General features: G+C 40.5%; 1 protein-coding gene and 1 non-coding gene across 2 annotated transcripts in view; both read left to right on the forward strand.

Moving 5' to 3' along the window:
- Positions 1-1,221: 1,221 nt before the first annotated feature.
- LOC122905387 (serine/threonine-protein kinase MRCK alpha-like) overlaps positions 1,222-14,868 on the forward strand; it is a 50,150-nt gene continuing 36,503 nt past the window's right edge. The window contains exons 1-3 of the mRNA XM_044247004.1: positions 1,222-1,251; positions 11,918-12,001; positions 14,658-14,763. Coding sequence (XP_044102939.1) covers positions 1,222-1,251; positions 11,918-12,001; positions 14,658-14,763 — 220 coding nt within the window. The remainder of the gene's footprint in view (positions 1,252-11,917; positions 12,002-14,657; positions 14,764-14,868) is intronic.
- On the forward strand, positions 5,246-5,459 carry LOC122905607. Its single transcript, XR_006384369.1, has one exon. It is a non-coding gene; the product is annotated as a small nucleolar RNA U3 (small nucleolar RNA).

Consider the following 14,868-nt stretch of genomic DNA (forward strand, 5'->3'; position numbering starts at 1 on the left):
TGAACTCTAAGCACTGAGCTACTGCTTTTCATTTTTTTCTAGACAGATCCGGTTGAGAACATGTTTGAACAGAACCTCGAGATCAAGTTCTACATCAGTTCTGGACCCGCATCTCTGTCCTCACACAGTGGAGACGAAGCCAACCCCGTTAAGGTGCCTCCTGGGAGAGCTTGGCTCCCACCCTGTCAGTGTGTGACACGGCAAAGGGAGTACGAGCCCCGGTCAGACAGATGGCGCCATGTCTCTCCTCATGGAAAGCACTGCGGGGCTGGCACGGTCCCTGGTCCCTTCGCGGGTCCTCAGGTTAACTGGTGGTGCTGGGGGATTTGGTGCTCACAGGAGAACTCCGCTCCTCAAAGCCTGTGACAGACAACACAGCCTCCATGGGCTCTTGAGGAACAGCAGCTCGCGACTGCGTCCGCTCCGAGCACTCGGGAATCAGGGTAGAGCAGGAACCTGCACTGGAGCATCCAGTCCAAGGCTCGGTGTAATTAGTAAGCAGTAAACTATCTGTAATATATGTTTATGTAAACATAAACATAGCTGGAAATATTTTCTCTTCTTCTATACGATGGCGCGTAAAACAACATTTCATTGGCTCTTCCTTCACGTTAATCAGAGACTGAGTCTCTGCAAGAGAAAATGTTTCCTGCAGAAGGTGAAGGGGTCGGTGCCTCTCTGCTCACGCGCTCCCTGCTTAGAAACACCGCGCCCCTGCACCCCGGTTAATCTGGGCAGGGGTTCTTTGCTGCTGGCTTTGGGGCCAGGGGCTGGGCCGGAGGCTGTGTGAGGCATACATGTGGTTTAGTCGGGAAGGCTCCAGTGTGGCCTCTAGCAGTGCCAGACTTTACCTGCAAATTCTGCTCTGCTCGGAGCCTCCAAAATTTTGATGACCATTTATCTTACTGGTTTAAAAGTTCAGTGACTGAAGCTTTTCCATCATAGAGGAATAACCCACCATGAGTCCCCAGGTCTACTGCCCACGAGGCAGCCAGTTTCGTGTCAGATAGAGAGACGAGGATGAAATGGAAGGCACTGCCCGTGTGACTGACACTGTCCTCCCCCTGGGACGCCCCTGCCCCCTTCTTGTACTTGGCGTCACATGCACGAGTGCTCAGCTGGGGACTGCTCAGCCGGCATGAAGCACGCGCACATGGAGTCCCTGCTCCTGCACAGCGGGCAGTGCTGAGACGCCTCCCTCGCTCCGAGTGGTGTTCCGGCATGCCTGGGCCCGTGCGCTTAGATCTACAGGTCGGTTCTCCTCTGGAGGCATGTCTGAGTTCCTGCCCTGTCTCACCACCGCAGTGTCTCCATTATAGTGAGCCTGTCTGGGCCCTGATGCTTCTACGGCGTCCCCTTTCCCAATCCAGGGTCTTAGCCATCTGCGGCCAACCAGGCTCCCGGGCAGGTGACCTCTGCCTGACAGGTGCTCAGGAGGCCCCCAGGCCACGAGCCTAGGGCCTACAGCATTCAGCTCATGTCATCTCATCCCGCGGACACTTCAGCATCCCCCATATCACAAGATGAAGGGAAGGGATGGGACAAGAAGATGTTTTGGGAGAGAGAGAGACCACATTCACCTAACTTTTATTACAGTGTATTGTTCAAACTGGTCAAATTTGTTATTGTTGTTCATCCCTTACCATTCCTAATTTATAAAGCAGACTTCTTCACAGGTGTGTACGAATAGGAAAATGTATTTATGTATATAAGGTTTGATACTATGTGTGGTTTCAGTACCCACTGGGGGGCCTGCTTACATACTGGTGAGTTTGTTCACTATTTTCACATACATGCGTATTTTCAATGTAAAATTTTGGCAACAGAGTGCTTTAATTTCCAGGGAATAGTTGCAGGTTTTATGGAAGCTTTGCAGGTACGGTATGAATTTAGTTTTCCTAGCCTACTTGTAATTTACTATTACAAAATTATTGACTATGTTCCCTATGTGCACTTTTCATCTACATGAGTTATTTATAACTGGGAGTTTTTATTATTTATTATTTTTTTAACTTAAATTCAATGAGTCAACATCTAGCACATCACTAGTTTCTGATGTAGTGTTCAATGACTCATGGCTGCGTGTAACTGGGAGTTTGTATTTCTTGGTCCCCTTCACCCACTTTATCCGTCCCACCACACCTCTCCCTTCTGCCAACCACCAGTGTGTTCTCTGTTTTTATTCAGAGATATTTATACTCACGTCTTCTTTATCCCTTCATATTGGTGGACACTTGTGCTGCTTCCATGTCTTGGCTACCGTAAATAATGCTGCAATAAACAGAGGAGTGCAGATACCTTTTCAAATCAGTATTTTCACTTTCTTTGGGTAAATACCCAGCAGTGGAATTACTGGATCACATGGTACTTCTATTTTTAAATTTTGGAGAAAGCTCCGTATTGCTTTCCATAGTGGATGCACCAGTCTATATTCCCACCATGGTGGATCCGGGTTCCCTTCTCTCCCTATCCTTGTCCACACTTATTTCTTGCCTTTTTGATAATAATCATTCTGACAGGTGTGGGGTGGGAGCTCACTGTAATTTTGACTTGCATTTCCCTGATGATGAGTGATATAGAGCATCTTTTCATGTGTCTGTTGGCCATCTGTGTGTCTTCTTTGGGAAAAAAAGTGTCTATTCAGGTCCTCTGCCCATTTTAAAGTCAGATTATTTGGCTTTTTGGTGTTGAGTTGCATGAGTTCTTTATATATTTTGGACATTAACCCTTACTGGGTATAGTATTTGCAAGTATCTTGTCCCATTTGGCATGTTGCCTTTTCATTTTGTTGATAGTTACCTTTGTCGTGCAAGTTTTAAAAAATTTTGGTCTACTTCCAATAGTTTATGCTTGCTTTGTTTCTCTTTCCTGAGGAGACATGTCCATAAATATGTTGCAGAGGGTGATGTCCAAGAGATTACTGCCTATATTTTCTTAGGGTTTTTATGGTTTCAGGTCTCACATTTAGGTCTTAAACCCATCTTGAATTTATTTTTGTGTATGGTCTAAGAAAGTGATCCAGTTTCATTCTTTTGCATGTAGCCGTCCAGTTTTCCCAACCCCATCTGTACCATCCTTTTCTTACTGAATAGTCTTGGTATCCTTGTTGAAAATCAGTTGATTGTATAAGCGAGGGTTAATTTCTGGGCATTCCATTGGTATATATAACTGTCTGTATGTCAGTACCACACTTAGATTTCTAAGTGTGAGATCCCCCCCCACTCTGTTCTTCTCAATACTGTTTGGGCCATTTGGATCCCTTGAGAGTCCATATGCATTTTGGGATAAATTTTCCTATTTCTGCAAAAGTGTCTCTGAGACTTTGATAAGAACTGCACTGAAACTGTGGCTCATTTTGGGTATTATGGACATCTTAACAATATTAATTCTTCTAATACATGAATATGGGATGTTATTCCATTTATTGGCATCCTCTGGATTTCCTTCTCCAATGTTCTATAGCTTACAGTGTACAAATTATTTGCCTCCATGGTTAAGTTTATTCCTAAGAATTTTTTTCTTTTCCATGCTATTACAAAGGGGGCTTTTTCATGTATGATCATGTCATCTGTGAATAAATGTACACAGGTCCTCTTCCCTATATGGGAAGAGGTTCCCATATAAATTTTAGAATAATATTATTTATATCTGTAACAAAGCTTTATAGTACTAGCATTTTGAGAGAGGCAGCATTAAACCTGTATTTATTTATTTATTTATAAGAAGATTTATTTATTTATTTATTTGACAGACAGAGATCACAAATAGGCAGAGAGGCAGGCAGAGAGAGAGGGGAAGCATATTCCCTGCCGAGCAAAGAGCCCGATGCAGGGCTTGATCTCAGGTCCCTGAGATCATGACCTGAACCGAAGGCAGAGGCTTTAACCCATTGAGCCACCCAGGCGCCCCAAAACCTGTATTGAATCTAGAGAGAACTGGCAGCGTTCCTATGTTGAGTCTTCCCATTCATGGGCTCAGTATGCCTCTCCTCTGACTCACATATTCTTGGACTTCTCTCAACAGCACTTTGTTGTTTTGAGCACACAAGTCTTGGATGTGTTTTGTGAGATTTATAGCTAAGTATTTTTTTTTTTTTTAGCAACTGTAGATGGTGTTGTCAAAGTATAGTTGATTTTTGTATGTTGATCTTGTATCTTGAGAACCTTAAAGCTCATTAATTTCTAGGATGTTTTTGTTTGTGCGTGTAGATTCCTTGGAATTTTCTATGATCATTTCATCCGAAAATTGGTATAGTTTTATTTCTTCCTTCCCAATCTGTATGGCTTTTGTTTCCTTCTCTTGCCCTACTGCCCTGGCTAGAACTTCCATTGCTATCACAGAAGAATGGACATCTCTTGTACTCACATTAAGGGAAAACAACTCAATCTTTCACCACTAATTATGATGGTAGATGTAGGATTTTTGTAGATGCTCTTTACTAATTTGAGGAAATTTCTTCCGTTCTAGGTTGCAGAGAGTTTTTATCACAAATGAATTTAAATTTTTGGAATGTTACTTCTGCATTAATGTATTCTATGATGAATTTTTGTTTGTTAGCCTGTTAATATGACAGATAGCATTGACTTATTTTCAAATACTGGGTCAGCTTTACTTCTCTGAAATAAACACAATACTCATAATGTATATGCTTTGTGTACACTGTGGGATTCTATTTGCTAATACACTGGTAAGACTTTTGTATCCACATTACCCCAGAATATCTGTCCACAGTGTTTTCGTGTATGTGCTGCGCTTGTCTGATTTTGCCATCATAGTAATATAGGCTTCATAGAATGTGTTGGAGAGTATTCTCTTTTATTTAGTGAAAAAAATTGTAGGATATTATTGATAATTATTTTTTAAGCATTTGCTATAATTTTTGAATAAAGCTAATCTGGAGATTTCTTTTTGGGAGTTTTTAAGTTATAAATTCCATTTCTTTAATAGTTTTCAGGTTATTCAAATTACTTATCTCCTATTGGGTGAATTGTGGTAGTTTGTACTTTTGGAGAAACTGGTCCATTTTATTTAAGAGATTTCATTGTGGATATATAATTTACTACTCTATTGTGTCAACACTTTATCTGATCAAAAAAAGTGTGGCAACTTCACCTCCCTTTACATCATTTTACTCTTCCTCATTTGTAATAGAATTGTGTTACATCTCTCTCTCTATGTACTGAGGGATATTAGACAGTATTACAATGTCTGCTTCAACCAGCTAACATAATTTAGAAAATCTATCAAGACCATACTTTCAGGGATCATCTCTACAGTCTGTTCCTAGAAAAGTTTCTCTCCATGTGTAGAACACCCAAAACCACAAGGAGGAGATACAGTGTCCCTTCCTGAGAGTGAAGCTGGGTCTGGATGTTGCTTCTCCAGCTGCCCTTTGCCACTGATGATCATTTTTCTCCTCCTCTGGGGGAGTAAAAGGGAAGGGACACCCTTTGAGAGGCTTCTAAAAAAATCTATCCTATTTACCTGTATTTTCACTCTTGCCACATTCTTCCTTCCTTTTGGTTCTTTCATTTCCGTTCTGTGTAGAGAACTTACTGTAGCCATCCCAGGTATACTGCAGACAAGTACTCTCCAAGTTTTTGAGACTGTTTTGATTTAAAAATCACTTAAAAATTTAGTGGGCTTTAGGGACACCTTGCTGACCCAGTCTGTAGATCATGCAACCCTTGGTCTCAGGATTTTAAGTTTGACCTGCACATTAGGTGTAGAGATTACTTAAAAATAAAATCTTTTCTTTTTTTCAGAAAGATTTTATTTATTTATTTGACAGAGAAAAAGTGAGAGGGAACATGCAGGGGGTGAGGGGCAGAGGAGAGAGAGAGAAGGAAGCTCCCCGCTGAGCAAAGGAACCAAGCAGGGTTCCTAGGGCTCGATCCCAGGACCCTGGGATCATGACCTGAGCTGAAGGCAGATGCCTGGACCCTGGGATCCAGGCATCCCAAGGAACCTCTTAAAAAAATAAAAATCTTTGGAAAAATTTAGTGGACTTTATTTGGGGCTAGTTTTACATTCATAGAAAAATGTAGTGCCAAATACAAGTTTTTACTTACCTGTCTCACCACCACCCACCCTCCCCCATCCCAGTTATTTCCCATTGTTAACAACTTGCGTTAGTTTGGTACATTTGTTACAGTTATGAGCCGTTATTATTATTAATAACTGAAGTCTATCGTTAAGGATCACGTTTTGGATTACACACTTTATGAATGTACAACCAGATAAATGACAAACGGGTAACAGACAGATCGATCACTATGGTATCAGAAATGTGCAGTTCACTGTTTTAACGACACCTGTTCCCCACCTATTCTTCCCTCCCTCTCTCCACCACCTCAAATCCTGGAAACCACCAGACTTTTCACTGTCTTCACAGCTTTGCTCTTTCCACTGTCATATAGCTGGAATCGTATAGCTTTTTCAGATTGGCTTCTTTCATTTCGCAATGTGCATTTAATACATTTTTCCCCTCTGGCTGCTTTCATTATTATTTTTTTTAATTTAATTTTTTGCCTTTAGTTTCCAGAAGTTTTACTACATTGTGTCTTGAATGTATTTCTTTGGGTTTATCCTATTCAGAACTCAGCTTCTTTAATCTATTGTCTATGTCTTTAACTGAACTCAGGATTTTCAGACATTATTTTTCTGAGGACTTTCTCAGCTTCACCCTTTATACTCTCCTTCTGGGACTCTGATGTTAGATCTTTTGTAATAGTCCTATTTTTGTCTATGATGTTCATATAGGATAATTTATATTGTTCTATCAAGTTCATGAATTCTCTCCTCTGTTCTGTTCTTCTTTTGAGCCATCCTCTGAATTTTTAATAGTGATTACTGCATTTTTTAAGTTTCTCAAATTCCACCGGTTCTTCCTTACAGCTTCTATTTCTTTACTGAGACTTTTTACAAGTTTTTAAAAAATGCTTTTGCCAGAATGTTTCTTTGATTCATATAAAAATTAGAATCTCCTCGTCTATAGCTACAAAAACTCTTTCTGGGATTTTGATTGGTGTTGCATTAAATGAATAGATTAATGAGAATTAATATACTCACTATATGGCATCTTCCAATTCATGAACATGATATGTCATTCCATGTTTTTAGGGCTTAATTGCTTTCATCAGTGCTTGGTAGTTGTCAGGCAACAGAGCCTGTGCATGTTTTGTTAGGCTTATTTACATATGTTTATAAATATATATTTACTTAGTGTTATATATATATGTGTGTGTGTATATATATATATTTAAATTTAGAGGTACTGTGAATAGTACTTAAATAGTACTTTAAAATTAGTTTCCTATAGATTCAATGCAATCCCAGTCCAAACTCTGGCAAGTTATTTTGTGAATGTTGACAAACTGATACTATAGTTTATACACAGAAACAAAAGACCAAGAATAATCAACATAATATCAAAGGGGAAGAACCAAGGTGGAGGACTGATGCTACCCAACCTCAATACTTACTATACCGCTACAGTAACCAAGACAGCATGGTACTGGTAAAAGCAAAGACAGACAGATTGATGGGACAGAACAGGAAGCCCAGAAATAGACCCACATAAATATGATCAACTGATCCTTGGCACGAGAGCAAAAGCAAAACAACGGAGAGAAAGTGGGCTTTTCAACAAACGGTGCTGGGACAACAGGACATCCCCCTGTAAAAGAATGAATCTAGACTCAGAGCTTACATGCTCCACAAAAATTAACTCAAAATGCACCACAGACCTAAATGTAAAATGCAAAACTATAAAACTCATTGAAGAGATCACAGGAGAAAATCTAGATGACCTTGAATTTGGCAATGACTTTTTAGACACAGTATCCAAAGATAAGCTGGGCTCTATTAAAATGAAAAACTCCTCTGTAAAGACAACGTCAAGAGAATGCAAAGACAGTTGACAGATTGAGGGAAAATATTTGCAAAGACAAATTTAAACTGCTATCCAAAATACACAAAGAACTCTTAAAACTCAACAATAAAAAAACGAAACAGGGGCGCCTGGGTGGCTCAGTGGGTTGAGCCGCTGCCTTTGGCTCAGGTCATGATCTCAGGGTCCTGGGATCGAGTCCCGCATCGGGCTCTCTGCTCGGCAGGGAGCCTGCTTCCTCTTCTCTCTCTCTCTGCCTGCCTCTCTGCCTACTTGTGATCTCTCTCTGTCAAATAAATAAATAAAATCTTTAAAAAAAAAAACAAAAAACGAAACAATTAAAAAAGACCTAAACAGGTACTTCAATACAGAAGATGCATGGATTATAAATAAGCATGTGATTTTCTATCCGATGTCATCAGAGAAGTGCAAAACTTAAAACAACAACGAGACACCACTCCACGCCTGTCAGCCTGGCCAAAACCTGGAACACTGACTCCACAACATGCCAGTGCGGCCACAGTGACTCCGACCATTGCTGCTCAGAATGCAGCATGGTGCAGCACCTGGAAGGCGGTCTGGCAGTGTCTTACAGATCTGAGCACACTCTTCCATACTACCCGCAGCTGCACTCCTCGATCCTTACCTAAATAAAATGATAACTAATCCCTGTATCGAATTATGTACATGGATGTTTATAGCAGCTTTATTCGTAAATGCCACAAGGTGGAAGCAACCAAGATGTGCTTCAGCAGGTGAGGGATAAATGGTACATCCAGACAATGGGACATTACTCACTATTTAAAAGAAACAAATTATTAAGCCATGAAAAGCCATGAAGAGACCTTAAAGTATTCACACGTAAAAGAGCTCATCTGAAAAGGCAACATACTGTACGATTCCAACCACATGCCATTTGAAACAGGCAAAACCACGGGTCTAGTGAAGCGATCGGCGCTCACCATGGTTCGAGGGAGAAAGGGTGAACAGGTGATGCACAGAGGATTTCCGAGGTCGTGAAGATACTCTGTACGGTACATGTCTGCACATTTGTCTAAATCCAAAGAACGTACAACACCAAGAGTGAACCCTAGCACAAACTATGGACTTTGAGGGATGATGTGTCAGTATTTCACGGATTCTAATTCTGGTGGGAGATGTTGATAACTGGGGAGGCTGTGCATGTGTGGGGGCAGGGGATAGTGGGGAAATCTCTGTACTTCCCCTCAATTTTTCTATGAACCTTAAACTGTTCTGAAATATTGTCTTGGTAAAAAAACATCTAGTTCCCAATTATTTATTGGTGTTATACAGAAATATGATCAATTTGTGTTAACCCTCTGTCCTGTGATCTTCCCAAACTTACCAGTTCAAGCTTTTTTTCCTTTGACATTCCTTGGAATTGTCTATGCACACAATCATATCATCTGCAAATAGGACAGTTTGCTTTCTTTCCCACATGTATACCTCTCTTTCCCAGTTCAACCTAGAACACCGGCTAGGATTTTCAGCTTGATGTTGAATTAAAGTGGTGGTAGTGTGTTGGTGGGAATGCAAGTTGGTGCAGCCTCTTTGGAGAACAGTGTGGAGATTCCTCAAGAAATTAAAAATAGAGCTTCCCTACGACCCTGCAATTGCACTCCTGGGTATTTACCCCAAAGATACAGATGTCGTGAAAAGAAGGGCCATCTGTACCCCAATGTTTATAGCAGCAATGGCCACAGTCGCCAAACTATGGAAAGAACCAAGATGCCCTTCAACGGATGAATGGATAAGGAAGATGTGGTCCATATACACTATGGAGTATTATGCCTCCATCAGAAAGGACGAATATCCAACTTTTGTAGCAACATGGACGGGACTGGAAGAGATTATGCTGAGTGAAATCAGTCAAGCAGAGAGAGTCAATTATCATATGGTTTCACTCATTTGTGGAGCATAACCAATAGCATGGAGGACAAGGGGCGTTAGAGAGGAGTAGGGAATTTGGGTAAATTGGAAGGGGAGGTGAACCATGAGAGACTATGGACTCTGAAAAACAGTCTGAGGGGTTTGAAGTGGCGGGGGGGTGGGAGGTTGGGGTACCAGGTGGTGGGTATTATAGAGGGCACAGCTTGCATGGAGCACTGGGTGTGGTGAAAAAATAATGAACACTGTTTTTCTGAAAATAAATAAATTGGGAAAAAAATAATGAATACTGTTTTTCTGAAAATAAATAAATTGGGGAAAAAAAAAGTGGTGGTAGTGGTCATTCTTGCCTTGTTTTCATTCTTAGGCAGAAGCATTCGATTTTTCACCCTGAGTGGTAATGCTTGCCTTTGTTTTTTTGTAAATGCCTTTCATCGGATTAAGGAAATCCTTCTTATTCCTAGTCTGTTGAGAGTTTAATCATGAATGGATATTGAATTTGTCAAACGCTTTTTGCATCAACTGGTACGATGTGGTATCTCTTCTTTAGACTTAAGATAGTCTCTTTTTAAACAGAAGAAAATTAAAACAAGGGTAATTCATCAATAAATATCTAATATTTTTAAGAGGAAATCTTTATCATATTCATTTTTATAAATTCATATGAAAAAGTCTATTTAATGGGACACATAGTAAATAGCACAGTGACTCTCCATCAATTTCTTTTTAAAGTGCCTTGATTTTTTTTTTTTTTTACTTTATTAACACATAATGTATTGTTTGTTTCAGGGGTACAGGTCTGTGATTCTCAGTCTCACCACAGCACACACCCTCCCCAATGTCCATCCCCCAGCCACCCCATCCCTCCAACCCCACCCCCACTCCAACAACCTTCAGTTTGTTCCCTGAGATTAAGAGTCTCTCATTCTTTGTCTCCCTCTCTGGTTTCATCTTGTTTCATTTTTCCCTCTCTTCCCCTATGATCGTCTGTCTTGTTTCTCAAATTCCTCATATCAATGAGATCATATGATAATTGTCTTTCTCTGATTGACTTATCTGACTTAGCATAATGCCCTTTAGTTCCATCCACAACATTGCAAATGGCAAGATTTCATTTTTTTGAGCCCTTTTAAAAGTATTTTTGTAAATTTGGCACATGTCCCCTATCTCCTGCATTTACTACCAAACTTGTAGGTTTTCTCCACGGTATGTGCCATCCTGAAAGGAGGGACATTCCTCAAGTCTGTATACCTACATGTTCTGCTCAACCATTTAACATCTTCCTTACAACTAAGTGTACTCCCCAGTAACACCCGTAAGCATCCAATTCTTCCCATTTCAAGAAATATTTTCTGAGTTCCCAGGAAAGAAATATTGTATGTCATATAGACAGCTAAGTTTTATAGTTGTTGAAGTCTAACTATATAAAGGTGATCTAGATTACCCAAGAATATTTTAAAAGATTTATTTATTTATTTGAGAGAGAGACAGTGAGAGAGATCATGAGCGAGGAGAAGGTCAGAGGGAGAAGCAGACTCCCCGTGGAGCTGGGAGCCCGATGTGGGACTCGATCCCGGGATTCCAGGATCATGACCTGAGCCGAAGGCAGTTGTCCAACCAACTGAGCCACCCAGGCATCCCAGAATATTTTTAGATAATTAGTACTAACTCAATCTTGCTGAACCCTCTGTAATTGATTTTAATATATTTCCATATATGTTACAGTCATTAAATTCTTATTCACACTTATAAAACAGGTATTTCAAAGAGTCTTTTGAGGACTCTGATCATATATCTACTTATTAAAAGTCCCTTCCAAATACACTTATGATGGGTGTTCTTTTAACGTGGTCCACACGCTACGACATATTATTTAAAATAATAATATGCCAACCTGCAACACATTGTATAAGATAAACACACACTTTGTTTGTGGGAAGGGAAGCATATACTAAATCACTTAAAATATCTTTTCCCCACTGTAAGAATTTTAATTTTACTATGTTTTTGTCTATTAACCAGTATAATCCTTTTGCCTCACTGGGGGAATTACTCCATCCTCACAGTTTTGGAGATCTGTGTAACGTGCCCTTGTCTATGTTCATTCCCTTGATTCAGGTTGTAGATTCTGCTCATCTTCCGGTCCACACTCCAACAATAAAGAGAAAGGAATATCACAGTAGCATCCGCCTTCCAACTAAGGTACTTGATTTAATTATAAGCTTAGCGGGTTCCTTTCAAAATGAGAATAAACTGGTTTTGCTGCTACTGCCTTGGTATTTACCAAATTTTTTTTTTTTTGCAGTTACATTCATCAAACCTCCAATGAGATTTAAAAATTAACACAACAGAAATTTCCATTATAAGAATCTTCTTAAGGTTTGATTACAGCACAGGGGTGAAACATTTTGACTATTTCAGGGGAATGTCTTTTCTATTAAATGGGCTTTGTGTGCCTGTCAAGTCTCATTTAGAAATCTTGGATGATAGTAAACTAATTAACTGAGTTTTGCCATGAAATCCACTCAAGGGATCTTGTATCTCATAACTTCCAGATAAATTCCAAATTCAGCCATAATTCAAATGTAAAACTGAAACCACATATTAGAAATATATTAGAAAGTCTTATAATTTTGGAGGAAAGCCTTCATTTTTTTAATCAATGTACTGCCTATTTAACAAATAATTAAAAATGACCAAAATATTCAAAGCATTCCTTTTTATTAGCAATAAGTAACCAGAAGCTGTAACAAATAGCAATAAAAAGGAAATTCATAAACACAATAAACCTGTTTTCCCAAACCTGATAGCAAATACTATCATAAATGATGAAACACTAAATCTTTTCAATTAAAACCAGGAACAGGACAGAATTACCCCATATCACCGTTAGTATTCAGTCATTTTCTAGGAAATGCAATAAAAATGAAAATAAAATGGCTGGAATAAACACTGGAACATAACGGTCTTTCACAAGGTCAGTATGACTGTTTGCCCACAACACCCAAGAGATTCTGGTTTAGAAAAATAACCTACTAAAATTAATAAGGTAATTTGAAAATAAGGTAAATATATAAAATAACACAGGTTATCTCTGTAATATAATGAATATCTAGGAAAGAAATAGAAGATATTTCCATGCCAAGATCAACAAAAATATACATTTAGAAAAACTAAGAATAAAACACGATGAGTGCTCCATGCAAGCCGTGTCCTCTATAATACCCACCACCTGGTACCCCAACCTCCCACCCCCCCGCCACTTCAAACCCCTCAGATTGTTTTTCAGAGTCCATAGTCTCTCATGGTTCACCTCCCCTTCCAATTTCCCTCAACTCCCTTCTCCTCTCCATCTCCCTATGTCCTCCATGCTATTTGTTATGCTCCACAAATAAGTGAAACCATATGATAATTGACTCTCTCTGCTTGACTTATTTCACTCAGCATAATCTCTTCCAGTCCCATCCATGTTGCTAAAATAAGTGGATATTGTATAATAATCTGGATACAAATTTAAAATATATAAATCTATTAGTTTGTAAAATTAAAAAATTAGAAATTATACTTGCTGTGACAGCTATGCAATATCTAGAAATAAAATAAGTTGTTTTATACCAAAACAAACAAACAAACAAACACGATGAGTGTTCTGTCAAAGTGAATGTAAGGTAGTATCGATCTGAATATCAAAAGTATTTTATTTTCTTCTTTCTGGTGTTCCTTCCTTTGTTGCGGTTCATCGCAGTGTATTAGAAAATGCATACATCTCTGCTCTCTAACAAAAGCCAAGAAAGGGAGAAAAAGAGCAGGTGCAGATGTCAGCTTCAGGCGGGAGGTGAGAGCGTGGGTGAGGTGGGCAGAGCTGAGGGATCTTCATGCTGAGTGACGGGGACGCCTACTGACCAGTGACCAGGCAGCAGGTCCTTTAGAAGCCTAGAAGCACTCAGGGACTGGAGACACCAGGTCCCCCAGGAGGTGAGGGTGCTGTGCATCTGTGCAGAAGGGGGGCAAACCGAAGACCTGAATAGGGGGTACAGGGAGCCCCACCCCACACGGGGTCCAGGGCAGGGCCTGCAGACTGTCCTTCTGTCCACGGTACGATGAAGAAGGAGATACACGAAGGACGGCAGACTTGCCGATGGGTGTTTGGAGAAGCCAGAGTTTGTTAGGATTCCCGTGTTGCCCGTTTACAGTAACAGTAATTTTGAGGACAAAGGGGACTGATCAGGGACTGGCCGACCCTCGGCGGGTTACTGATCTGCTGCTCATGGTGATGGCACATGCAGCTCTCCTCGGTGGGGCTTTGGTTCGGAGTTTCAGGATGCCTCTGTCCCACAGCCACACAGCCTGCTTTGCTGCACCCTCCAATTCATGAATTTTTTTATTGGTAGATAATGAAACACATGATTTGCTAGAGAGAAAATTTTAAAATTATTCTTTCCTTCCACAGAAGGTATAAAAACTGTGTTCCTTCTGGCTTTCTCCTCATTCAAGTATGTATGCAGAGGCCGTCTCACCCCCCACGGCAGCATCTGTCAGTTGAGACAGCATCGTTGCAAGGTTCAGAATATACTGGAACAAATAAAAGCCAGGCCCGATTTATTTGGTTCCAAACAGTATTAATGAGTATGTGATCACCAATAGATGATTCTCTTCCTCCTCCTCTTTCTTTCCTTGGTAATTTTTTGGGATCCCTTGCTCAACATTTCGTAGTTAGGAAGGAATGAGGGGACAAGATCTTCCGTTCTGGTGAGAAAGTCGGGGAGCTGCTTTTCTTTGTGCGTAAAATGGTATCTGTGACCAGAACCACTGCTTCAGTGTGATTTCACCTCCCGTGCTTGGTTGGTCTGCCTTGTAGAGTAAAAGCCACCGGTTTTTCCTCACGTCCTTCACAGCCCCCACCAAGTGTCACCAGTGCACATCTCTGATGGTGGGTTTGATAAGACAAGGCTGTGCCTGCGACGGTAAGACCCGGGGAAGAGTGATGTGGGGGGCCAAGGCTGGCGTCTCTATCCTTACGTGCCCTCGTCTGCAGGGGCTCCCGCAGCGAAGCACACACCCGGGGCGGT

Source organism: Neovison vison, chromosome 4 (assembly GCF_020171115.1).
Source record: "Neovison vison isolate M4711 chromosome 4, ASM_NN_V1, whole genome shotgun sequence".
Classification (NCBI taxonomy): Eukaryota; Metazoa; Chordata; class Mammalia; order Carnivora; family Mustelidae; genus Neogale; species Neogale vison.